Source organism: Aulonocara stuartgranti (genome assembly GCF_965226115.1).
Source record: "Aulonocara stuartgranti genome assembly, chromosome: 6".
Taxonomy (NCBI): domain Eukaryota; kingdom Metazoa; phylum Chordata; class Actinopteri; order Cichliformes; family Cichlidae; genus Aulonocara; species Aulonocara stuartgranti.
The window spans coordinates 15,011,190-15,037,853 of record NC_138944.1 but is presented as its reverse complement, the minus strand read 5'-3'; the positions used below and the strand labels follow the sequence as shown (position 1 = coordinate 15,037,853).

The 26,664-nt window shown below is 42.2% G+C and overlaps 1 protein-coding gene and 1 long non-coding RNA gene across 3 annotated transcripts; one reads left to right on the top strand and one right to left on the bottom strand.

Annotated features, from left to right (window-relative positions):
* The first annotated feature begins 1,403 nt into the window (after positions 1 to 1,403).
* Positions 1,404 to 16,716, top strand: map2k7 (mitogen-activated protein kinase kinase 7). Of its 2 annotated transcripts, XM_082537963.1 has the most exons (12): positions 1,404 to 1,595; positions 3,675 to 3,722; positions 7,796 to 7,940; positions 8,304 to 8,370; positions 10,077 to 10,190; positions 11,556 to 11,675; positions 11,858 to 11,965; positions 12,061 to 12,240; positions 12,884 to 12,964; positions 13,593 to 13,735; positions 14,077 to 14,122; positions 14,223 to 16,716. In XM_082537963.1, exons 1-12 carry the CDS (start codon positions 1,472 to 1,474, stop codon positions 14,364 to 14,366), a joined length of 1,320 nt encoding a protein of 439 aa, XP_082394089.1. In that variant the 5' UTR covers positions 1,404 to 1,471; the 3' UTR covers positions 14,367 to 16,716. The 2 variants fall into 2 exon arrangements, with proteins under 2 accessions (XP_082394089.1, XP_082394090.1); XM_082537964.1 differs by lacking the exon at positions 3,675 to 3,722.
* Positions 16,717 to 16,850: 134 nt separating this feature from the next.
* Positions 16,851 to 26,484, bottom strand: LOC309709372. The gene is made up of 2 exons (XR_014277490.1): positions 25,669 to 26,484; positions 16,851 to 19,514 (listed from the first exon to the last, which is right to left on the bottom strand). It is a non-coding gene; the product is annotated as an uncharacterized lncRNA (long non-coding RNA).
* Between the last annotated feature and the right edge of the window lie 180 nt (positions 26,485 to 26,664).

The following is a 26,664-nucleotide window of genomic DNA, read 5'->3' as shown; positions in this document are numbered from 1 at the left end:
GGAGGATAAGAAGGACAGACGCAACAACATTGTCATCCCTTATGTAGCCGGTGTATCAGAGAAGCTCAGGAGAGTTTTCTCCAAGCACGACATCCCAGTGTATTTCAGACCCAGCAACACGCTCAGACAGAAACTGGTTCACCCGAAAGACAAAACGCCAAAACACAAACTTAACAATGTGGTGTATGCTGTACAGTGCAGCGAGGAATGCCCAGACCTCTACATCGGAGAGACCAAACAGCCACTTCACAAGCGCATGGCACAACACAGAAGAGCCACCTCCACAGGACAAGACTCGGCAGTCCATCTGCATCTTAAGGATAAAGGACACTCTTTCGAGGATGCCAATGTTCACATTTTGGACAGAGAGGACAGATGGTTTGAAAGAGGAGTGAAAGAAGCCATCTATGTCCACTGTGAGCGACCATCTTTGAACAGAGGCGGTGGTTTACGACACCAACTCTCTGCCATCTATAATCCAGTTTTGAGATCCCTTCCCAGACGCCTTAACGCCCACTCACATCCTGGGCCATCTGATCTCAGGAATTCGCATGATAAGGTGGGGCCAGGTTTCACAATGAACACACCCGAAACTCTGGCTGATTGGGACCCACACCCAGTTTCGCACCTTGGCTCAGGGGATTAGAGGATCATCAGGGGGTCCTTTTGTCCCTCTGTGGGGGGTTACTCCCACTAGGTTTATATCTGGGACTCTCCACCATTTGACCTTAGAACTGAAGAAGCTTCTCGGATGAGAGGTGAAACGTCTTCAAGCAACTTATAGAAGTCCAGACGCTTTTCTTTGCAAGCTCCTTTGACTATGATGACCTGGATGACTGAGAACCTTCACAGACAACCTTATTGTGTGATTTTTATATCTAAGATACTCTGAACACTTTATATTAGATTGGATTGATGTTCATTTCATGCATAGAGGGGTGGAAGTACTGAAAACAACTGCTGTAACAATGAGGATGTTGTACATACTATAAACTCCTAGTGTAATCTACCTGTTCAGCAGCATTCGACTCGAACCCGGTCTAGTCTCACTACCAGTTTTAAACCTCCCCTCTCAGTCTTGCTGCTACAAATTATACTGAAATTAACACCTAAACGTGCATTTTGTGCACGTCCTAAAATGCAAACAAACTCTGATTTCTGCTTGCTGCCCAGTAACTGTTTTTTTTCCAATCCTGAAAATGGGTAATTAATTGGTAATTGCTACCAAGAATATTTGTTTTTAGCAGTATTAGGGTATAAATTATGATTTTCTTTAGGTGGGCACCAAAAATCTATGGGGGAAAAAGAATGAGTGTGGCAGTGGGTCTTTAGGACACACGTGTTACTGCAGCGTGTGTTGTGTGTATATGTGTGTGTCAGTCAGTCAGTCAGTCAGTGTGCTGCTGGCCTGCCTGCCAGAGAGGGGAGTCGAGAGCTCTGCTGGGAACTACATGGTGCTCAATTTTTCAAGATGTCGTCGCTGGAACAGAGGCTGTCGCGAATCGAAGAGAAACTAAAGCAGGAGAATGAAGAAGCTCGCCGGAGAATCGACCTCAACATCGACATGAGTCCACAGCGGTCACGACCGAGGCCGAGTGAGTGTCCACTGGGGAGGACCGGGGTGTCGGTAACGGCCAGAATAGCAGGGGGAAAGATCGGAGCTGCGGGGCCGGAGAGCGGGGGGAGAGGAGAGGAGAGGAGCGGAGTGAAGGAGTCGGGGCTGTTATGCTGCTGCTACCTTCATGCTAACAGGCTAGCTACATAAACAAACACAGTCTCAGGCTGGCCCGCTTATTTTATTGCCAAATTAATAATTAAATAAGTGGGACATTTTCTGTAGTGAGTAACGTAAAGGAAAAGTATACAAACCGAAGCGATGTTACGAAACATCTTGCCGGTAGACGTGTCCCTGAATCTGTTTTGATTGTCCTGTCAAACATGCTAAGCTAGCAGGCTAGCAGACGCTCTGATAGTCTGTGGCGGGGCCCAGCGTCAGAAAATGTAATGCAGTTTCAGTTTGCGCATGAAAAGCTGTGGTCCTGCCAGTCAGCCGCAGAGCATCTATACACTCTGAAAACCTGCAAGCGGTACATTTGATCGTGATTTTTGCCATAGACTTTGTTTTAGTTGCCATTTTGATCTTGACGAAACATGCTAATTTGAGCAGGCTAAATAACGCTAGCTCTGGATGCGTTAACTTAACGTAGGTTACGGCTTGGCTGTTGTGGCAAACACTGGTGCGACGTAACAAATCTTGTGAAAATTGAGATTTGTCGCACATATATTGAATGAAGCGTTCCACGGGTGTTAGTGGACAAACACTCTGTGTCACAGGAGCTGGTGTTAGCAGTGATGTTGGGGCCCTTTCGGGCGAAAAGTCAAGCAGCAGGGAGGTCTGCAGCCTGCCTCTGCTGTGGTTTACACACCAAAGCTCTTCATTATCTTTACATTCTTACCAGCAGACTTTCAAAGTGTTAGCAATCTGAACCCCATTTTTTTCCTGCAGATCTTGTTGTCCGTTCATTAGGTTCGAGACCACAAACCTTTTTCCTCCTGTTATTTGAATTGTTTGTTATGAAGCTGATTATGTTGTCACAAAGAGAGTGAATGGGTTAAATCCGAAGTTTTTTCTTATTGTTGAAATCTCATTTGAAGTCTACAACCTCCTAAAAATCTGCTCCCTTGGATTCAAATCCTGGTGATAAAGGTCATTTCTGCGAGATTAGAGCTTGATTTATTGCCAGCAAAGGTGCAAAATTGGCTTTTTTTCCACCTTGTGTTATTACATGAAAAGTCTGATTGACTCCATTAGAATCACTTGTTTTTAACTTTGGCGTCATTAATGTCTAATGAAGCCATGCAAAACCCATCATGACACTTTTCCAACACGACAGGCCCTCTGTGCTTTTTGATCCACCTTATTTTCTTGATAGCGTCACAAATGCAGGCAATGGTCACATAAAAATTGACTGAATAACAACAATAACTGTTTAAAAACTACAACAAGATAAGTGTTATCCCCACTCTGTACTGACTGGAGATAAAATGTTCTTTTCTACAGAATTAGGATGCACCAGTCTAATATCTGGACAAAATATCGAAATATGATTCCTCCAGTGTTTAAATACTGCAGTTTTCCGGTTTAGGCGAAAATTGTGAAATCACCCACCAATGTGTACTTAAGGGCCTGTACCTCAGAGTATTTACTGAATGACGGTCAAATTTTGCATGGTTTCAGTAAATACACTAAAGTTACTGTATAAGGACAAAAAACAGCTGATTGATGGAGCTTTTTTCAGATTTGCCTGGTTTCATATGAAGTGACACAGTAAGCTACTGACCCACTTTTTCTTGAACCTTCAATACGTGGCCTTATTTTAAATCCTGGGAAAAGAGTGCCAAAGAAAATATAAGAAACACTATGATTCATTAATGTGCAATGTAATTGATTTTAGTCTTCATGAGATTAATAGACAATAAGAAAAAGTTCAATTTAAGTTTAAACCACTCAAGTTATGTTGTGAAGAAATGAGCGAGTGATGTGTGTGTGTGGTGAGGTTTTTTTGTTTGTTTTTGAGGGATTTTTATGATTTGTGTGTGCAAAAGATGTGCGATTGTCTCCGTAGAACACTGCACTAATGTGCGTGTGTGTGTATTTTCTTTCCTCCGTCTAGTCATCGTGATCCAGCTCAGTCCTGCTCCAGCCCCTTCCCAGCGTGCAGGTATCATTCAGTCCATCGCTCTCTCTGCCACTGCACCCCCCCACCTTACCAACACCTTTGTCCTCCATTGCATCATCCACTCCCTCTTCCTTCATCTTCTCTCTTTCTTGTTTTTTGTTTTTAGTATAAATGCACACTTCTTTAGACCTATAAGACAAGAATAACTTTGGCTGCTTCTCACATTCTCAATAGTTTTCTTCGTTCTGGCCCTGCAAGTAAAGCTTAAAAAACACCTCGATACCACGACGTTCTCCACGTTTCTCTTAACATCCAGTTTAATTTAGAGGTTGAATGGATAGGGCTATGGTGAGAAATATGATACTGTGTTTACAAATGGCTAGTGTTAAATCTGACCACCACCTAATATGGGGTTATATCGTCTAGGCAGACTAGAATAGACTTTGAATAACTCATAAAAGTAACTTATGTGAAAGATATGGATTACCATCAGCAGGCCAGCATATAAGCATCCAGTTTTATTTCCTACTCAATAAGGATGCGCCGATCATACAATCTAAATATTGGATAATGGTGATAATACTGTGATCCAACAAGACAATGCTTTTTTTTTCTCTCTAACCATTGTTATCATTGTTTAGTCTCACACTTGTGTGGAAGCTTTTCCTGGACTTCATACAAAGAAACGTGTTTTCTGTCGTCTCTGTTGAAGCAACTTTCAGCAGCTCTCTTATTCACACGGGGTGGTGGGTAGCTCCACATATTTGATTGGGTTGACTTTTACTCTGGATTACTCTTCCTGACGTGAGTTCAAAGCAGGGATCGACTCCATACTGTCATTTCACTTCACTTGTATCCTGACAGCTCCGCATCCAACACGGGTTTGTGAGGAGCGGTGAAAGGAGGTGCGTTTGGACTGAGAGAAGGAAAGGACAACTGTAAATGAGAGCTATGCACAGTAGCCTGTGATTCTTACAGTGAGCTAGCACAGATAAATTGGAAAAGCTGGATCGGTGCGTCCCTGCTTCGTGTGGTCATCCTACAGCTGAATCAGTTTAATCCCTGTTTATGAATCCAGCGCTGTTATTTTATCCCAGCAGTCATTTACACCTCCTCTACACTCACATCATCCCTCCATCTTTCCATCTCTGCTCCTCCCTCTGTGTGAATGCGTGTCAGTGGCAGGGAAGTGTTGGTATGTGTTAATGTTCACTGTGTGTGTGTGGACATGTGTCGGATGATTAACCTGTGTTTCGCTGGAGGCAGAGAATCACGGTGCATGTGGCTTTTTTGCACGGCACGATGGGTTTTTTTTGTTTTGTTTTTTGGGGGTTGTGTTTTGTTTGACACAGTCTCTAATCCAGCATCCCCACTGGTCGGCCTGCAGGAGTGCTGCGAGCACTCCGGCCTCCCTCTCCCTCTTCGCTGTTTTCTTTGTGTGTCGACTGAAGACTTGCCTTCCTGTCCAAGAGTGACTGTCTGTCTGACTTCCAGCCTCAGTCTGTGCTATGCAGTTTTGGCCGAATCTCTTCTGTCTCTCTCACATCGGATCGTTTGATGTTGTGTGTTTTCTCATCTTCTGGCACCCTCCCCTTCCTTTTGCAGCGGCACTGTGTGAGCAGGAGGCGGTGCAGCAGTGCCTGCGAGTATCTGTGTTTGTGCGTCTCTCCCTTCCCTCGCTCTGTCTGCTCATCAATCCTCCCATCCGTCCATCTGGAGCCAGTCGAACTGTGGAGATGCAATTTGTGCCAAAGACCGCCTGAATCCTCCTTTCTTGTTACACTAACCCCCTCCTCTCCTTCACTAACTGGTTCTCCCCTTACAGGCTTCATTCATACAGGTGACTCACGGATCCAAACGCCCGCTGGCTCTCTACAAAAAAGCTCCAAATCGTATTAACAACAACACTGCATGGTCCTTGAGATACGTTGCATACTGGTTGCAAACCTTTAAGACGATGATGGGAGATTGCTGTTAACCTGTCTGTAATAATATTTACGTTCAGGGTGGTCACTGCAGCTGCTGACTTTCTGTCTGAGAATTTGGTGCATGACCGGTACTAATACTACTGCAGATCGTTTCTTCCTGAAATTCTTTAATACGTCTATTATTGAGGATGAGTTTGTGCTTGTTTTGCATATGAACCTGATATTACACGGCTGGTGGCGTTTTAACATGTCTTCGAATGCATGATTTGGACTTATCTTTATAAAGGGCTAGAAGCATCTGGTATTCACCGTCTTGATTTCCTTTGCAGCCAAACCACACCTACAGCGCTTTAACAGTTTAACCAAAATATTGTAAAATCGTCTGCAGTTTTTTAAATTTATCAAAAGAAAAATAAGATGAAATGTGACTTCTCACTTGTATTTGCTCTCACTAATCATTCATGTGTTTAGTCCCCCTTTCAAGCCAGGAAAAGCTAAATAATGCTGCCTGACTTTATTTAAATAATAATTCTTTTATTTGATACTACAGTCTGTCGCCTTATTTTTTTTTATTTATTTTTTTGGTCATGTTTTAGGTTTTCTTTCCTGCAGTTGGTTTTATGGTTAAGATTAGTGGTGCAACGGATCAAAAATCTCACGGTTCGGATCAGATCACGGTTTTAAGTCACGGATCGGATCAATTTTCGGATCAGTGAAAAAAGACAAAAATTGAACATTTAATTATTTACTTATTGAAGTATTTTTTTTTCCTGTTTAAAAACATTCAACTCTAGTCTCATTCCACACAATTATTTAAAAAAAATTATGGTACAGTATAGGGCAGTACAGGGCTTTGTATCTACCACTCAATTCAATTTTATTTTATTTATAAAGCGCCAAATCACAACAACAGTTACCTCAAGGCGCTTTATATTGTAAGGTAGACCCTAGAATAATACACACCGCTCATTATATCGCACTTCGCTGTGATATAATGAGCTGTCACGGTCACGTAGCTTACGTTGCCCTGGAGGTTCACCCAGTTGTAGTAGTTAGGGCAACAGAAGATGCCTGGGACAGTTCAGCCATAACTTTAAACTTTTCCTGCTCATACATGCTTGGAACAGGACATCATAGTGTGGCTCAAGCACGTTCATCATAGTTTAAACCCCTTGTTTTGCACAACGGAATACGGCCTCCCGTCTGCAGCTAAACACCCCAGTAGCTTTTGTAATAGCTTTAGCCCGGTCGGATTGGGCAGCAAAGGGCTGCTTAAATACCGAAAACTTCTCTGCTCCTCCACTTGGACCGCTAGCACTGGCCATAACTATCGCTTGACAGACCCACCACGCACACCATACACATACTTTTTTTTTTCTTTTTTCTCCTTCTTTTTCAAATCTTCGGATCACGTGCGTGCCGAACCGTGGAGTGGGATCGGTTTGGATTACGGATCAACCGTGAGCCGTTGCACCACTAATTAAGATAAGTCAGTACTTGATAAAATCTGAAATTGCTGGCAATCTAAGGACACATTAAATATGTGCTTCCTCATTACAGGGTTAACCCCTGGTTCAGGTTTTCCTTTGCAGCGCAGGCTAATTAACAGCCTCTTTTGGTGCAGGGGTTTGTGCTTGTACTGTTTCCCGCTAGATCGCTTCGTTCTAAGATCTGTAATGAGTAAAATACTTTCATATTCAAAATCGCGGCCTGAAGCAGTAAAAATGAAACCCGTGTTGTAATGAACTTGTAGTTTTCCTCTTAAAAACAAACTGTGACTCCCAAACTGTGCATTAAATCTGTGCAGTTTCTCTCTGTCTGAGAATAGTGCTCTGAGATAACCGTCCTGTTTGTTTTAACGTTTGGTCAGGACATCAGCGGAACCAAAACAAAGCTGTAACACTCAAAGAGGAGGGGAAAGAAAAAAAACAAGTTCCAGTAATGGCTAAATAATGTGCAGGATCTAGGTTATAGCGATGTAATGAGCAAACTCTTTGACCTCAGCAAGCATCATATCTTTCTTTTATTGTGCAGAGAACAGTCAGAATACCATTAAAAACGCCACATTATCGCCTTCTTTACTGGTGGTCAGCAGCTTTAAGTAGCTACCATCCCTTTAAGCAACAGTACCATCATCATCCATCTTCTCCTTTCAGGGTCTAATTTTTCATATCCCCTCTCCCCCAGCGCTCCAGCTGCCCCTGGCTAACGATGGAGGCAGCCGTTCGTCATCTTCAGAGAGCTCGCCCCAGCACCACCCGTACCCCAGCCGCCCACGACACATGCTAACCCTGCCCACGCCTCCGTATGGCCTACAGAAGAGCCTAGAGAAGTGCGTTCACATTTTAAGCATGTTCTGTTCTGATTACAAGGAAAAAAAGCATTTACAGGTTTTACTGTGTCCTCGTGGTCCTATAATAAATGGTAATGGTTTTGATTAAAAAATCAGTAACCTTTCTGGGAGTATCCCAGTACTCCCATTAATTTGTAAGACAAAGAAGGAACACAGAGAGTAGATGCACACTCTGTGTTGTGTGTTATGGATCTACATGCAGAGTGTGGGTGAAAGAGACGCTCAGTAATCCACTCCATTTATGAGTCAGGTCTCTCATCTGGCAGCGTAGGTTGTACGCACTTCCTGTTGCATTTCCTGACACTGATTTCTTTTCCTTTTTGTCCTCCGCCTCCCCTGCAGTGCAGAGATTGACCAGAAATTGCAGGAGATCATGAAACAGACGGGTTATTTGAAGATCGACGGGCAGGTGAGAGACGTTGTAGTTACAGAAGTGAAACTAAGAATGAGGACGCAGACGTGATGTGGCTTTTGCTTTGTGTCTCTGTGAGCTGACGCTTTTTAGCAAACGCTGTCTGTGCAACCAAACCTCAACGCTCAATCTTCTTCCAAAACAATAAAAAAATATATGTTTTTAAAAATAGCGTCTGGCACTCAGGCGTGAATCAAGCTATAATTGTGACCTCTTTTCCCCCCAAAGATTTATATCCTGTTAACGGGCCTGGTTAGTTGTACTACAAAGAAAGTAGGAAAATAATAAATAGTAAATGGACTGGTTTTTATATAGCACTCAAGTACTCTACTTGAGTGCTCATAGCACTTTAATCGGTGTGTCTCATTCACGTAAGCACATTTTTCTACATCTGAGTCTACACACACTTACTCCCAACGTGTTTACCAAAGATGCTTTGTCATGCAGACTGGAATAGGCAGGGATCAAACTGCAAACCTTCCAAGTAGTAGATAATTTGCTCTACGACAGCTTCCAGCACCTGGTATTCCCACTTCCAATAGGAACCAAGCCCAAACCCGTTTAGCCTCTGAGATCAGGTGAGGTCAGGGTGGTATAACTGGCTAATAATATACAGAAATTAAGCCAGACGTATTTGTTAGTTGCGGTGCGGTATACTTACAGGTTACATGGTGTGTGTTTGTACGCACGCTCTCTCCGGGTTCTCCGGCTTCCTCCCACAGTCCAAAGACGTGCTCTTAGTCAACAAGGTGCTGGAAACCTTCAAGATTTTGGTCCATGTTGACGTGACAGCGTCACACATTTGCTGCAGATTTGTCAGCTGCAGGTCTGTGATGTAAATCTCCACAATATCCCAGAGGTCCTCTATTGAGACCTTGTGACTCTGGAGGTCGTTTGAGTACACTGAAAGAAACCAATTTGAGATGATTTGATGTGGTCTGTAATGTCACAGGGCCTGTCTGGCATCCAAAACCATGCCATGTTCAAAATCCACCTAATTCTCCATTCTGATGCTCAGTTTGAACTTCGGCAGGTTGTCTTGAGCATGTTTACATTCCTAAGTGCTGCCATGTGATTGGCTGATTAGAAATGTCATGAAGGAGCAGTTGAAGAGGTCCACCTAATAAATAAATAAATAAGCACAGAGAACAGTGTTAAATCGGGTCCACGTCCAGCATGTTCTTGGGCAGTGCACAGACAGCAAACAGAGCATCATGCACACCAGCAACAACCTTGGCATGTCTGCTGTTTGCTGAACAATGTCTGGCCTTGTTTAGTTTGTGTGTTTTTTCTCCCTCTTCCAGCCTTCAGGTCTAGTTTCATACCGAGTGCCAGTCGGAGTTTGAAGATGCTTGAGAAAATTATGTGACTCATTACTGCTCTCCAGATTGTTTGTTCTTCTTCTCATTAGCCCAAAGGCTCTGCTACATAATGCACTCAGTGAGCTGTCACTCACTGCAGCACAGTCAACAGTGACTTATTTTTAACAAAGCAAGGCAATTACGCCTTCTCACTGTGTGCTGCTATTCTTTAGCCTTGGCTGATCCACAGATCCAAGCGTTTGTTCTTAAGTATCACAGAGCAGTTCACTGTTGCTGCATGATGCAGAAAGTCTTCAGGTTGTTAAAGAGTTTGTATTTGTATTGTTTTAACATTTGAATCACTAAAATACTTGAAACACAGAGTCTGAAATGTTGTTTCAGCGGTATCCAGCAGAGGTAACAGACCTGTTCAGCGAGGGGGAGATCGGCAGCGGGACTTGTGGACAAGTCTTCAAAGTGCGATTCAAGAAGACGGGCCATGTCATTGCGGTCAAAGTAAGATAGTTGTTTTGTTTGTTTGTTTTTTAAAATGGGCAAAAAAGAAAAAACAAGCCAAAAAAATTCAAAACTGATCAAAATTAAACACTATACACACAAATATTGCATTTGTCTTTGCAAGACTTGATGATAATAATGCAATAAATGGAGAACGAGGCGATGTAGGATTTTGAAATTCTTACCATTATGTATGTATGTATGTACGTACGTATGTGTAAAATCTCAGACAAGTTTGAATCCTGGTGACTTTCACCTCAACGTCAAGGTTTTTACTCATAAAGGGGTTCGGGTGAAGAGTGAAGCTGGGACCCAGCCCCGGATCAGGATAGATGGATGGACACGCCTGGTTCATCACATCACTTCATAATGTAGTTGTACTCATTCGTTTTGTTCCCCATTGTCAGAAAGTTAGAGGCGCAGGAAATTACTGATACTGGCTCTCAAATATCAGCCGTCTTTAAAGTGTTTGCAGCTGCAGATAAAAATAGATTTTTCATGACATTATCAAACTGTGTGAAATTTATAATGTTAATGACAGAGGCAGGAAATGTAGTGATTCGTGAAAGATCCCTGCTTCGACCCCCAGGAGGAGACATCCGGCATAAAAATCAGCCAAGTTAAATAACGTGGCGCTACCCGCTGTGGCGACTCCTCAGCTGCAGTCGTGTTTGTGCTTGTAAACCGTGGAAAATATCTGCACGCTAAACACAATCGTACATGGTTCTGCTGCAGCGCAGATACCCCTGCTTCTCAGAAGTTTTTGGACTAGATTGAAACCACAGCGTTATGGCGACTTAGCTTAGATGCTGTGAACACTCACATGGACACGTTTATTTGTATTTCCTTTTCTTGGATGGCTGGCCGGCTGAAATGTGGATCCCAGCTCAGTTACTTTGTCCTTTATTGTATGAACGCCTATATTTTATTAATCTTGGTTTTTGCAATTTGAATAAAACTGCGCTTCTTAATGTGAGTATTTTTTGGACTAACTGTAGTCCAGACGTGTTTGTCTGCTCATAGTAGATGATGGGAACACACATTCTCTAACTTCAGGTACCATAATCAAAATACTGGGACTAAATCCAAACAGAGAGCCAGAGATTGAAGGCACTCAAGGCTCTGCTCAGTGTAGTCTCACTGTTTTAATTTTCCTTTGTACTTTAATTGTGAATAGTTTACCAACAGAGGAGCAGTTACAGCCCCATATAACAAACCCGCTATTAATGAGATCATTTAATTGTAGCCCTTCTGGGATGTTTAATAATAAGGCAGTCAGTCAAAGCACCAGGGGAGGCATTGTTTTATTAAAGCCTACACTCGGAGTAGTGCCTGTGTTCATTTACGTTGTCTGTGTGTCACCAGCAAATGCGTCGCACAGGAAACAAAGACGAGAACAAGCGGATCTTGATGGACCTGGACGTGGTGCTGAAGAGTCATGACTGCCCTTACATCATCCAGTGCTACGGCGCCATAGTGACCAACGTGGGTGTTCCCAAAATACTTAACTGTTTGTAATCACAGCAATAAAATTATAGTACTGTAACAGTGCAGCCCCAGGTTTATTTTATATATCTGCACCCAGGGTGTTTTTGACTCTTATTTTAGTGAACTCCCAAGCTCCCAGACCTTAGCTACTAACTGTGTGTTTGTGTGTATGTGTGCAGACGGATGTATTCATCGCCATGGAGCTGATGGGAACTTGTGCTGAGAAGCTAAAGAAGAGAATCCAGGGTCCCATCCCAGAGCGAATCCTCGGAAAGATGACGGTGGCAGTAAGTGGCAGGAACACACACAAACCACTCTGCTCCTATGTTCGTTTTTGTTCTTACAATCTGTGTGTGTGTGTGTGTGTGTGTGTCCTATGTAGATAGTGAAAGCGTTGCTGTACCTGAAAGAGAAACACGGCGTTATCCACCGGGACGTCAAACCCTCTAACATCCTGTTAGACGCTAAAGGTCAGATTAAACTGTGCGACTTCGGCATCAGCGGACGCCTCGTCGACTCCAAGGCCAAGACCCGCAGCGCCGGCTGTGCTGCCTACATGGCAGTAAGTGAAAACACACATACACACAGTCTAGCCGTTAAGGGGATGTGTGTACACTGCTTAAAAACTTGTAGACACACTTTAGCATCGAGTCGGTTAAGCTTCTGTGATATTGATCTGGTCAGTTAAGTAGCCGAGACGGTTGTTAATTAGTTTCAGTTAATTAGTTATGTTACATTTGAGTCTGATGCCACCAGGCTTCACCTCAGGCTGTCCTGGAGCTGAGTGATGCCCTGAACCAGATCTGGGAGGAGATCCCCAAACGAGGGTAGTCTCATTAGTTTACTTTAATTTTCGGGTGTCTTAGAATTCAACCCTGATAACCTGTTATTGCTGCTTTGTTGTGGACAGTGCTATGCAGGATAACTTGGTGAGAGTAGAAGATTTTAATAAATCAAGTATAAACGAACTGACTACAAACTAAGTGAGGGAACCACAGAGCAGGTTTAGTGGTGACTGTCACGATGGTGTAAGATAAAGCACAAGACTTGAACGTGTTCAAACTTTGAGTGTTTATGAGGCTGTGCTTGCAGAAATCCCACTCCACACAATGCACACTCTCGGGACAGCTAACCTTAGTGTTGCCTGTTCTTTTCTTTCTTTTTCTTTTTTTTTGTTGTTTTCTTTTTTTTTCTCGTTCTTGCAGCCTGAAAGAATAGACCCTCCAGATCCCACCAAACCTGACTATGACATCCGGGCAGACGTGTGGAGCCTCGGCATCTCTCTGGTAAGTCTGTCATTTCAGTCTGTGCCCTTGGTCGTAATATTTACATCGATGACACTGAAAGACAGTTGCAAAATAAGAACCGAACGGCAGATCCATTCACATTAAAACAGCTGTTTGAATGTGCAGCTGTGATGCATGAGGTGATGCAGCGATAAGATGTGGTAATAACGGCATGTCGCAAATCGACTAACATTTTTAACGAGTGTGGTCATAACTGCATCGGTTTCTAGTGGCTGCGAATACTGGGAGTTAAGTAGGTCAGATTACAAGTAGTGTAGACCAGCGTGTAGCATTTTGTGTGTGCGCGCAAACTAAAATTGTTCATGTCCAACCATTTAGATTAGCAAATACGTTGCAACACAACACGAGTGCATAAATTTGACCTGTGATGTTTAAAATTTATAGATTCTCTGTCTTATTACTTATCATGTTTTTGTTTTTTTTTAAAATTGAGTATAGTTTGTTATAACCAGATAGGAACGGTTGGAGTTGCGTATTCGTTGACACAAACTGTAATCTAAAAGTTCACTCTTGGGCTCAAAAACCAAAGTACAAAGTGACAGAAATGTTTTTGTTTCTACTTGTAGATCACTTGAGGGCATTAACAGGTTGCTTGTGGTTCTTCCAGGTGGAGTTGGCTACAGGACAGTTTCCCTACAAGAACTGCAAGACAGACTTTGAGGTTCTGACCAAAGTGCTGCAGGAGGACCCTCCTCTTCTGCCTCTCGGCATGGGTTTCTCCCTCGACTTCCAGTCCTTTGTCAAAGACTGGTGAGTGAAAATTCCACTGTAAAGCTGGTGCTCACTGACAGCAGTCCACTCTAGAGCCATCATGTGATCAGGGTGATGACTGGACAGCTGTGTCCACATTAAAAGTAAATGTTTCTGTTCTCTCAGGCTTATAATTCATCTGTGTGCACGAATGTGTGTGCAGTTTGTGTATATTTAAATGGGTGTTTTGTTGTTATTTGTCTTGTATTTCAGTCTTTCTGATCTCTTGTGTACTTCTGTAAAACACATGCCTAATTTTCCTGTAACAAAATGTGCAATAGAAATAACATTGATGCTAAGTTCATTAAAAATTTGCGTAAAATGCATTTATCTCTCTATAGCCTCACAAAGGATCACAGAAAAAGGCCAAAATACCATCAGCTGCTGGTGAGTCGCCTTTTTTTCTAATGGTCGACCCAGATCTTTTAAATTACTCACAGCACAACTGTAGGTAAATGCAATATTTATCTTTTCTCCTCCATTTTAGGAGCATAGTTTCATTCGGCGTTACGAGGTGCTCGACGTAGACGTGGCTGGTTGGTTTCAGGTGGTGATGGATCGCACCGAGTCGCCTCGCAGCAGCCAGTGTTACAGCCATCAGCATCAACTCCACTCGCTCTTTAGTAGGTAGCCTAGCCTCGACCAGCCTGGCGTCAGCTTAGCCGTATGCTAGACTAGCCTAGCTTTAGCTTTGCCAAGCCCAGACTCAGTCTATTCTAGTCTAGCCGTCCGCAGCTACGCCAAGCGCTACACCCATCCCGTCTGTCCATCTGTCCCCTGGGGAAGAAGAGACCTGAAGATCCCACAGAGGAGGGAGGCACGAAGACTCAGTGGAGGACTCTGGATGGACAGATTAAGCAATGGAGCGACAGAGGGATGGATGGCTGACGCAGGTGGTTCTGGTTATTAGGGTGCTGAATCTGGACAGACAGACACGGGGTTGGGGGGGGGATGCACGCTGTAGTGAGCTTCATTTGGTTTAGACACTGTTAGCGCTCACCACGCTATCATCACATCACAGTGTGTGTTGCAGCCAGACACTCACATACAAACTGTGTGTGTAGCTTGTATATGCTTTTACATTTTCTCCTCTTTTCAGTAGTTTTACACACACGTCTGTCTGTCGCCGACATTGATCCAAGCAATTGGATTCGTAAACAGAGTAGTCACTACACACTGGAACAAAGCATCTGCTACTTCAGCAAAAACAAGCCGCTCTTGTACATAAACGATTTAGAGGACAGAACAAAGTCTGGTGCAATTATGATTCTTCAGGTGTTTCTACCATCACACATTCTCAGGCTGTATCTATATGTAGTGTGTCTGTGTGCGTGTGTATATGTCAGTGTGAGCATTTCTATGTATGGATAACTATAACGACTCACTCACCGGCTTTTAATAGTGAGGTTGTATTTCCTCGTTAATTCACCTTCACACTACAGCTCTAACACACAAACGAGAACAGATTAATCTGTTGGCTGTGCTTTTAATTTGAAAGGCTTTTGTTTTTGTTTTTTTGTTTGTTTGTTTGTTTTAAATAGCATAATTTTTTGTGTTTGGGAGAAACAATGAAAAACACTCACAAAAAAATTAGCGTTGCATTTTAGCTTTATAGAAAATAAGTCGTGTATTGTTTTGAAGACGGGTTTGTTTTTTTTGTTTTTTTTTTTGGTGATCGATGCGTGCCGCGAGTACATCCACACTGATGTTTTTGTTTTAAAAAGTGTAGTTTTTACTACATGTGCGATGAACATCCACACAGCAAGGCTGTAGTGGGTCATGCTCCGTCATTCAACGACCTCCAGTCTATAGCCCAGGTTCACACACACATTTGGCTGTTAACGGGTCTGTAAATTAGGCAGCAGGGTATGATGAGGTACCTTCTGATTGGTCAGACATAAGCTGGAACTTGCAATACTAATCAGGAACTAATCAGAGTTCAGTTTATTTAGGCATTTAAAACACTACAAAAAGCAGCCACGTGTCATTCTGTTATTTGTACTTTCAACAAAAGCAGTAATGTAACTTAATTATGAGCCAATTTTAAAAATCCAAACATGCACAAAGTTTGGAAAGACACAAAGAGTGTGGTTTGTAATGGAGAGCCCACTTCCAATCAAGCTAGGTTGTAGTAGACCCTGTGCATGAATGTGAACAGTACAGGGAGAAGCTTGGAAACTGCGACAGTCTCTTGTGTTACGTTCAGAAGCCGTCTCGCCTCATTTGTCCAAGCAGAAAAGCTTCTTGCAGTTGGCTTTGTTGCTCTGGAGTATTTTCCTGAAGCTACCGGCCCTCTGCTTCCTGTTTACACTGGCACACTTGTTCACGTTGTATGCGATATATCAGCGTGATATAGTGTTACAGGCGCGTTTAGTGTAGACGGAGATTTTTAATGAAAAACGCCGTTTTAAAATGAAACGTATTAGTGTGGATGTAGCTTGAACTTCTTCTGGAAGATTGAAAGTTGAAAGATTTAACAAATGTTACAAGAGAGAGAGCAGCTGGGTGATTTTAAAAAATGGGAGCGTTTTTGGGGGTTTTGTACAGAGAATTTAAAAGGTGTAGATCTTATGACCTGTGGAGCATTTCTTTACTTCACTCTCTGTTCATCTACCTCTTCCTTTTTGTCCACCTCTCTGCCTCCGTAGTGCTCCACAGTGTTCTTAGACCAAAGGCTGCACGTGGGTTGTTGGCGGAGGCCGAGAGACTTAGATTTGCTCCTGCAAACCTTCAGATATTAAGAATCCACGGAGGAGAGTCTGAGCAGTGCTGGTGTGTTTTTTAGGAGGCTAAAACTGTCAGGCTGGGGCCTGTAATTCCATTTTGCTTGTATTGGATCATTATCCTGTTTTTACCGAGCTTTTGGATGAATATCAATGATATGCCATTAATTTCTGCTGATTTATCGGAGTCATTTCTTTTCCCCCAATTCTCCTTTTATTCTTCAGCTGCACAGTGGATTACTGGACTGATTTGGTTTCATTATTATATACTGAGACCAAGAATTGTTACAGTCAAGATGTAAAAGATGACTAGGAGGTGGAAAAAAGAGGAGTTGTTACCTTTTGCAGAATTACTTTAATTGATTAGGTAAAAAAATCCCCATTCAAAGCTCTTTTTTTTTTTTTTTTTTTTCACTCCCTGTTTATTTCTACAAAAGAAAACAGGCTGACCACTGGCACATGAGTTACAGTTTGAGAACCCAGCTTAAAGGATGTGTGTACATATACTGTGTAAACGTGAGTGCAAGTCTACATAGGCCGACTGAGCAGAGCGCTAATATCTCCCTTCTTGCGGGACCACAGCCAAAGCATGCTAGATGTTCAGACTACATCCCACAAACACCAAATCGCTGTTAGACAGAACAGAGGAGAGGCGATGACTGAGAGGGGGAAACGCGAAGTCAGAGAGACGGAGAGGGGTCCGGGAATGTTGTCAAGATGGTAGAAATGAGTGTGGGGTGGGGCAACGTGAGGTGACGAGGAGGATAAAGAAAGCGTGGTGGCAAGTTCAAGGAAAGTCAGAGACAAGCTGAGTGACAGGAAGTAAGTGTAAGAGAGGAAGCAGTTTCACACAGGAGTGCTGAGCTCTGAGGCTAGCTGTTTGTTTTTGTTTGTTTCGGGGGGGGGGGGGGGGGGTTTGTAAAGAGCTTTCATGGTGTTACGCCAACCTACCAATTCTGATTTTAGCGATTTAGCTTGTTGCGTTTGTGACGTTTACTGTTCTGTTCGGACTGTTATTTATTTGCATTGCTGCTGCTACTGTTTTTTTTTGTTTTTGTTTTTTTTTATTGCGTTAGACGCTGCTGTCACTTCTTTTCCCCAAAGGACGAATATTTTATTCTTGTTCTTTTAAGCCAAATAAGTGAAATAATGCAATGTCCATACACGTGTTACCAAAATAAGCAAGTCTGAAGAGAGCAAAAGCAAGTGAGAGAAGCTCGGATAGATTAGAGAAGGACGTGCAGAAAGGTTGGCTTCACGCAAGTACTAACTCACGCCTCACCTCAAATGTACCTCTTGTGTGTTTTGAAAGCAGTTAATTGTCATATCCTGATGCCACACTACACACTACTACTCTGTACAGTGTAGATATGATTTGGGGGTTGGGCGGGTCTGTCTGTCTGTCCAGATGCTTTGTGCCACATCCATCCAACACTCTGTCCATCCACTCCTCCATCTGTCTGCAGGTCCCCTGCAAGCTTGACAACCTTGATAGTTCACACCAAAGGTGACCACAACTTAACAAAAAGACGAAAGAGCGTTGTTGTTATCATTATGAGTCTTGTTATTGACATTATAATTGATTACTCTTAGCTATGATTATATATGAAATCTCTCTAGCTAGTGGGAGAGGATGTGTGTGTATGTGTGTGGGGGGAGTATGTCCCATGTATGTGTCATATACAGTACAGAGGGAGACTGGTGCAATAATACATGACCAGCTGGCTCAAACTCACCGCAGGCCTGAGTCAGGAACTGAGCTCACCTGACTCTTGGCATCACTGAGCACCTGAATGTTAGCCGTTCGGGATAAGCGGTGTCACACCGCTGCTACACAACTGGCTCTGTTAGCTCTGGGCTTACCGATCTGAGTGTGTCCTCTTCAGTCAAGTTATTGAAGCCGCAAAAAAGGTGTTAAAGGTTAAGAGGTATACCGTTAATGTAAAACATTAAAAGTGACATTGTGCTCATTTCTAACTCCATATTTTTAGTAAGAGAATCAACTAGAGTAGCTTTGCACGATTCAGCCCCAGCATAGATTCAGCTTCTAAGCCCCACCTCCTTATAACCATATAAGGAAATACGTAGGAAAGTGATTATCCAGTGTTACAGTATCTGTATAATGCAGAAAATAAAGCATAATGGGAATTGGAAGCACATATTTCCTTACTTGGCTAAAATAATCCTGATAATTTAAGAAGACTCATCAACACAAACTGAAATTAATGTTTGATTTATAACCAATATTCTCACACACGGACCTTTAATGTCGTGTACAGATGATGCTGCGTCTTTAAAATACACTCATTGATAATTCAGACCCAATTAGAGTCTTTCTGTGGTTTTTATCTGTAGATGCTGATTGATTAGGTTGCTGGCTTGGTAAGCTCGCTCCAAGTTGTTAAATGTTTCTGAATGATGACTGCGGAGTGACCCGATCATGTTAATTAGTCCCAGTTAAAGGTGGGCCAGCTTTGTGATGCAGAAAAACCCGGCTTGATCCTGACTCACTGACCCAGGCCTCTGAGCAGATGTGAGGTGGAGTTGGCCTGACTCCGTTAGTTCAGCCGTTCTCTGGTTGTCATACGGACACCGGATGTGAGCTGGAACCGATTTAAAGTGGTGCACACTTCCATACGACGGGTGAACACCCCCCCCCCCCCCCCCCCCTCCCCTCAAAACTATTATATACAGCCCTGGTTCTGGTGCTCTGCCATCACAGCAGCCTGAGCTCTTCTCATCGGTGCAGTTTCAAATACAAGCTCGGCAGTACACGCCGCACTTCCTATTCAGCGCTCAGTGTTCAAACTGTGCGTGCATGCGTGTGCCTCGGCTAACTCGTGATAAAGCTGGACCCAGTCTCCCGCTGTCGAGGTTCTCTGTTATTAAGCTGACATGTATTTCACAAACACGCGCACACACTTGCCGACCGTGCCGTTGGTGTGCATTTTCACTTGGTTGGCTGACGGTGCCACACACCACCTTTAAATCCTGTCACATGTAATTGCTTGTATGTGTGTTTGTGTGAGAGTCGGGGGGGATTAAACATCTGATTACTAAACTAGACACACACACACCAAATGTATAAAGTTATCCCATTCTACACAGCAATGCTGGCTACTGCCGATAGTGGCTTTATGTGTATATTAGCTTGTGAGGGAGTCTGTGTGTGCGCGTGTGCGTGTTGTAACCCCATCTGTAAGTAAACCAAATATCATTTTCACTATGCAGTCATTCAAACCATGTCAGCTTGCTTCAGATTTGTTTGTTTTTAAAATTTGCTTTCATCTGGTGAGGTGGGGGGGAGATGCTTCGTGTACATACAGAGTTGGCATCGATGCATTTTTTTAAAAAAAAATCCCCCCCCCCCCCTTCTCGAGCTCCACCTCCCTCCTTCCTTCCCTCCCTCCCCCCCTGTGTGATTAATATCACCGGCTTCAGCGAGAAAGCAAAAGAGATGTTTTGAATGAGCTGACAAATATTTAAGGAATGTATTGGGGTCGGGGAGGGACGAGGGGGGGTCAGACTGGGGTTTGTATTTTTTTTTTTGTCTTTTGTTGTTGGTTTGTTTTTGGGGGGTTTTGGCGAAGGGGGAGGTAACAGATCAATGCTGTAAAGTATATCGATTGCATGTTATTGTCACCGCTGTAACTGCCATTGTTTTGTTTTTATTGTTTCTTTGTTTTCTTCCAAGACAATGGTCGGTTGGGACGGGGATGCACAAAACTTTATTCTTATTTATGATTTTTACACGTGTACTCTGTATTTTTGCTTTTGCAACAAAAAAGTTGAATTTTTGTGTAATTAGGAAAAGAGAATTTGTTTGGTTTTTTTTTTCCCCAACATGCTTTTTCACTTCAGACCCGTCACTATGTGTTGAGGAGGATGAGGAGGAGCTGGATCTTTATTAGCAGACAGTGTTTGTCCTGTTTTCGCCTCGTTCGTGTGCACAGTTTCTCTTTTCAGTTAGCCGCGTGGAGAGTGTGCGTGATGGTTAATCGTCTACCAAAAGTCTTTTATTGATGGTGATTATTATTATTAGCTTTTATTTTATTTTTTTTATTATCATCACAATTACTATTATTACTGTTTTTATTATTGTTGTTAATATTATTATTATTCAGGGCAAAGATGACACCAAATTGAACAAGGAAATAAGTGGGTGATAGAGAGCGGGGCGGTCCGTCTTTCTAAAGGTTTCCTTTTTATAGGCGAGGTGGAGCAGTTGGTTTTTCCCGTTACGCTGTAGTTGGTCTGTCCACCTTTGTCAAACCGCCACATAAAAGATGACCTCTGAACTCAGTCTGATAGTATTTTTATTTTTTTTATTATTTTGATTGTTATTATATATTGTTTTCCTTTTGATCAGATATCATGATCAGTTTATTTCTTGTTACCCCAGTTTGGGTCATAAATTGTGTGCTTTTTTTTTTTTTTTTTTTTTTTTTTGTGTTTTGGTTTGGGGTTTTTTGTCCCTTTTTATTTTATTTTATTTTTTTTTTATTATTCTTTCTGGTTTGCTCTAGTAGTGAGCTGATGGTAAAACACCAGAGCTTTCTTTTTCTTTTTTAATTGCTGAGACTGTTGTGACTGATGTTGCACTTGTGATGGTTTTATTTTTGTTTTGTGTTGCAGATTGTTGTGCAGACAGGAGGAGAATATTGGGTGTTTTCCTTATTTTCTAAGAGTCACAGCAGTTATTTTATCAATCATATAAATCTGTGAGACAGAGCAAGAAGATGATTCAACAGTGTATTTTTCTCACTGGTATTTATTTATTAGTCCTTTGTATGTTATTTGTCTTTGGTTTTTTTTATGGTTCTTTTTAATATGTAATTTTTATTGTTTTGTGGAGGGCAAACAGGATACAAGGCAGAGGAGTAGACTCTCTATTGGCATTTTTACCGTCGTGTACAGAAAGCTAAATGTCGTGCTCGATCACCACACTAATGTACAGTCTGCTCGGTAGATTAAAAGTTTATTTTCGAAGAAGATGAAAGGTGCAGCACAGTAAAAATCACTCTTTCTGGTTTTAATGTGACTCCCAGATGATTTTGTTTGCTGTTTACCCTCTCAGAAGACCCCATCAGACTCCTCATGGTTTGGAGCAACTGCATGGTGTGTTTGATTCAAGTGCTTCGCTAATTATTCACAGTTAAGTTGTTTGAATTTGGATGGTTTTAATCAGTGGATGCCACCCTCAGCGCTGACTTTCTTTAAAAATGTATAGCTGGTGATAGCTACTTTAATAGTGGACTGATTGGCTTGTTGTTATGACAGCGAGGTTGGGACATGCCTGCTTTGACAAGGTTTTTTTTGCCTGTTCCTTCTGAATTGTCAGTGTAGACTGCATGACTTTGCTTGTGAGCGTGGTGAGGGGGGTAAGAGGACTGACTTCAAAGGCTTCATTTATGTACACACACACGCACCGATTTATTGTCTTGACCGTTGTATCAGTCAACACAGCTTTACTGCCCATTTCCTTTGTCTTTTTTTTTTTTGGGGGGTTTTTTGTTTTGTTTTGTTTTATTTTTTGTTTTTAGCTGTATTTCATCCCCCTCCCCAGTGTCATTTCAAATAAAATAAATGCCATTATATTGTGAATACCTCAGGATCTCTTTGGAGTAAAAAAAAAAAACATAATAAAAGACATAAAAATCAAATAAATAAATAAAAACTCATAAAAAAAAGTTTGTCTTGTGGTATTTTTCTCTTCTTCGAAATATCCTCACCTGTGTGAGAGTCACGGACAGCTCTTGCATCCTACAATTCCCACAATGCAAGGTAGTCAGAGTGTTAGGGTTTGGTTGAGTGTAAAATACCAGCAAAGACAAAATTATTTTCTGATTTATACAAAGCTCAAAAACATCAGCAAGGGTTTGAGCTTCCGCCCGAGAAAGCATCATACCAAAAACAAGAAATCCGTAAAGACTTGAGGAAAAATAATCATTGATGCTCACAGCATTTTCAAGTGTCAAAACATGGGTAGGAAGTGAAACATCTCAAAGACTCCGGAAGGTAAAGTAGTAAGAGATGTCCCTAAAGACCCCAGAACTGCCAAGTCAGGACTTGTAGTCTCAAAGAAGACAGTCACCAGAGCTCTGCACAAGAATGGACCGCGAGGTTGCAGACCAAGAAAATAACTCCACTTCTGCAGAAGAGACACCTTCAACCCAGACTGAAGTACACCAAGGACACCATCTGCACAGTGAAATACGGTGGTGGGAGTATTATGTTGCGGGGATGTTTAAGTAAATCTGGAACTGGGAGTCCCCTCAAGATTTTGCAAAGAAATCATCAACCAATGAGCAGAAAACGTGTTTCTGGGCCATTACTACCTCCAGAACACTAAAGTGAACGTTACCAACCGGCCTGCAGAAAGCCATCAAATCAGCATTTGGGAAATAATAATTTTCATGGAGAGGATAATTGTTCTGAGTTTACGTTCACCTTGCTAGGACTGAACCATCTAACCTTCCTACCCGCCTTAACTCTTCGTGTCATAGATTTAACAAGGCGCCGGAAACATTCCTCTGAGACTTTGGTCCACTGGGATGATAGCATCCCACAGTGTCTGCAGATTTATTGGCTGCACATCTGTGATGTGAATCTGCTGTTCCGCCACATCTCAAACAGAAGATTAAGACTTTATTGGTTCCACACAGAGCGGATTTACTTCTGGAGATTTCTGGTAAGAAAATGTAGCACATGAGTGTGTTAAAATTTAATAAAGAAAACGGTAGCAATCATGCACAGAAAGAAATAGACCACACACAACAGGCAGCAAGAACTGCTACCAAGTATTTGCAGTGCCTGATAATGAGTGTCTCACTGTGGAGGAATTTAGGCCCACTTTTAATCACAGAATTGTTTTAATTCCACCACTGGAGTTTTTTTCATGCCAAAGCATCGCGATTTGATTTAAGTTTTGACTTTGAGCCATTCAGAGCCATCCAAGAGTCGTGTATGAGCTCTTGGAGTAATTTTAAAAGGCTGATCACTCCTGGGAAGGTTCAGCGTAGTTGTTCTCTCCGTTTTTAGATGTCAGTGAACTTTGTCACTTAGGTGTTTCTTGAGATTATTTTAGTCTACTTCACTTTGTCAGACAGATTCTGTTTAAGTGATTTTTTTGGTTAGTGTAGTAACGTTGAACTCGGCTTTCCCCCCCAAAAAACGTTTCTAATTCATGACTCCATCCATCTAAATTGAAGGTAAAAGTGAAGGCAGACACACTTATCCTCTTCTTCTTCCTGTGGCGTCTGCACATTCCCCTCACAGGGAAATTTACCACAATTGCATGCATGACAAGACAGAACAGGACTTGGCATGACTCTGCTTCTGCTCATATGATTAAAAGCTCACACTGAGCAGATCATGCCGAGTACTACGCAGGAATAAACAGAGTAAGATCACCTATCAGTCACTGCTGTGTGACCAATACGTTCTTTGTCTTGATTTCAGAAGTAGAAGAAGCTGCATTATATGTGAGGTGATGTAACTACAGACTTTGCCCCAAGGAAGCAAAAATAAACCACCAGCATAACGACTGAGCGAGCTGACAGCTCTGGAAACTCTGCAGGCTTGTGCAAAAGGGTTAAAACGTGCTGGAGGTGGAAAGTTTCCCCAAGTTTCACATGATGATGTGTGATAATTATGTGAAAGAAAAATCAGAGTGGTAGCAGTCAGCATTTCTTCATTTCTTTATCCGTTGGTAGAAAAATGTGAGGGAAAGCTAGTGAAACGTGTAAAGACATACATGGAAATAAAGGATGTAAGACAACTTCTTTAAGTAGTCTTCGGGAAACGTTCTCCAGGCTTCTTGAAGGACATTCAGAGCTCTTCTTTGGATGTTGGCTGCCTTTTGTTCTGTTCTCTGTCAATGTGATTGCCACACTGCCTCAATAATGTTGAGGTCCAGGCTCTGGAGGAGGCCAATCCATGACTGATAGTGCTCCATTGTGTGCCTGTGTTTTTTTAAAATATGTTTTTATTGTGTCTTTGGGATCAATGTGATGCTGAAGAATGAAGCCATTGCCAATCAGATGCTTTCCAGATGGTATTGGATGGTGGATTAAAATCTCACGGTACTTTTCTGGGTTCATAATTAGATTCATCTCTCCATCAGGTCTGATTTTCAGTCCAGGTCTTGTGTAATTAGGCACACCTCAACCTTTGCTCCCCATTTTTCTTCCACTGAGACCATTTCCGATGAGGCTCCATTGAGGAGTAAATGGATCAGCTGAAGGAGCGGAGGCACCTCACAGGTCCTGTGTCAGCTCTTTGTTGTTTCTTTCCCCATATCTCTTAACAACAAGACTTTGAGATGCTGATCATTTGCTGTAGATTGTTTTTAGACCCTTCACTTCTTCTGTTCTCCATTTGTGCAATTTTAAGGACACACTTTACACTGTGCCAAGATATGCCAAATTTTGGGTTAACAGCTGTTTGGGATTGACCTAGTTGTCCAAAAATACTATTTCATCATTTTGTCAGACTCTGTTAACATTTTCTGTAAATTCAGCCAAAGAAATTTGAACAAATTGTGTGTTTTTGCAGCAGGGTGCTATAGCAACAAAGAGCCTAAAGACACAATTGAATTTTTTTGTTTAGTTTTCTGTTATGTGCAGACACAGCACTGGTTCATCCCTTGGGTTAGGTGACATTTTATGCTTGAAGGATTCACAGATCAGTGTTAAGGGGTCCTAATAAATGACTGGACTAAAAACAAGTGAAAAAAGGAAGCAATGTCCAAAGACAAAGTTGGATGATCTTCAGAAAGCCAGGAGAACCTGCAAGAAATTACAAGAAAATGTGTCTGTTTGGAAGCAAAATATGAAGATATGAAGGATGGCTCAGGACTTTTTCACAGTAAAAATGAATTTATTGACATTGTTTCTTGTTCAAGAAGATTTCAGATTTGTTACCAGATCAAAGTCTAAAAGTCTAAAAAAAGAAAACAGAAAAATAAAGTGTTAATAATGAATTTCACAGTTCTCTGTAATATGTTGTGTGCTGAGTCAGATGTAGTTTAATTAGATGTGGGGATCTTAAAGAGGTTTTTTTCAGAGGTATTTTAATGAAGGCATTTACAGTGAAGGGTTATGTGTAAAACATTTAAGGATTACTTTCATCCACCAGGTGGGACAAATCTATTCACAGTAATCCTGACTTTAAGTGTGTATGCTTAATTTTATTGCCTACAGGTTAAACCAGTTAAAGACACACACACACACACACACCAGTCAAGTATTCATAGCTTGTGGGAACATCTAATTGACATAATGGTTTCCCTAACCATAACTATGAAAAATGAATGCCTAACAATAACCCTAAATTTAACAAACACCCAATTTAACCATTTCCCTAAAGTCTCAAAATGCCTTTAACTTGTGGGGACCAGGATTTTGGTCCCCACAAGTAAAGTAGACTTCCAACTTTTGGTCCCCACAAAGATATGAATACACACAGCGTGCCGTCTGTTCCGTTCATGCTGCGACCTGCTGCTCCTACATTTCTGCTCATCTTTGATGTGTGTCAGGTCTTTAACAGCAGCGGGACTGGGGCTTGGGGGTAAAGACAGGGCTCGAAACGAAAGTTACACCACAGCGAGACCTCGCAACAAAACACCCCGCCTCCTTCCGCCCCTGAGCGCTGCGCCTTCTCTCTTTCTGGAAATCTCTGACCTTATAAGGTAGGAAATTAAACCAGAACCTCATTGGTGGACGGGAGACAAGGTACAGGTAAACGTTTGGCCTTGTTTGGGATGTGCTCGGATGTTTGTGAGAACAGCTCTTGTTTCTATTACTTCAGTTTACCTTAGAATGTAATTTGTTGTTGCAGATAAAAACACCCTGTCAGAAACACGGTGCAAAGGCCCACTGTGGCTGACACGTCTGCAGTGATAGTGGGGCCAATCAGCTTCCACTTAAAAAAATGAAATGATAAAAACAGGAACACACTTTGTGCACGAGACTTACATGTTAGTTTACATGCTGCAGTCATTAATGACACATGAGAGGTGCCACACCTCTGGTCCCGTTGCAGGTACAGACCCCCCCCCCCCCCCCCACATACACACACACGTACACACAGACACACACTATAGGGGGCAGTGATCTTGCACCAGTGAACATTTCGACATTACATTCCTCCTCAGAGTCTAACTTACAGTTGTTGAACCTTTTTGAACATTTGTGCACTTCCACA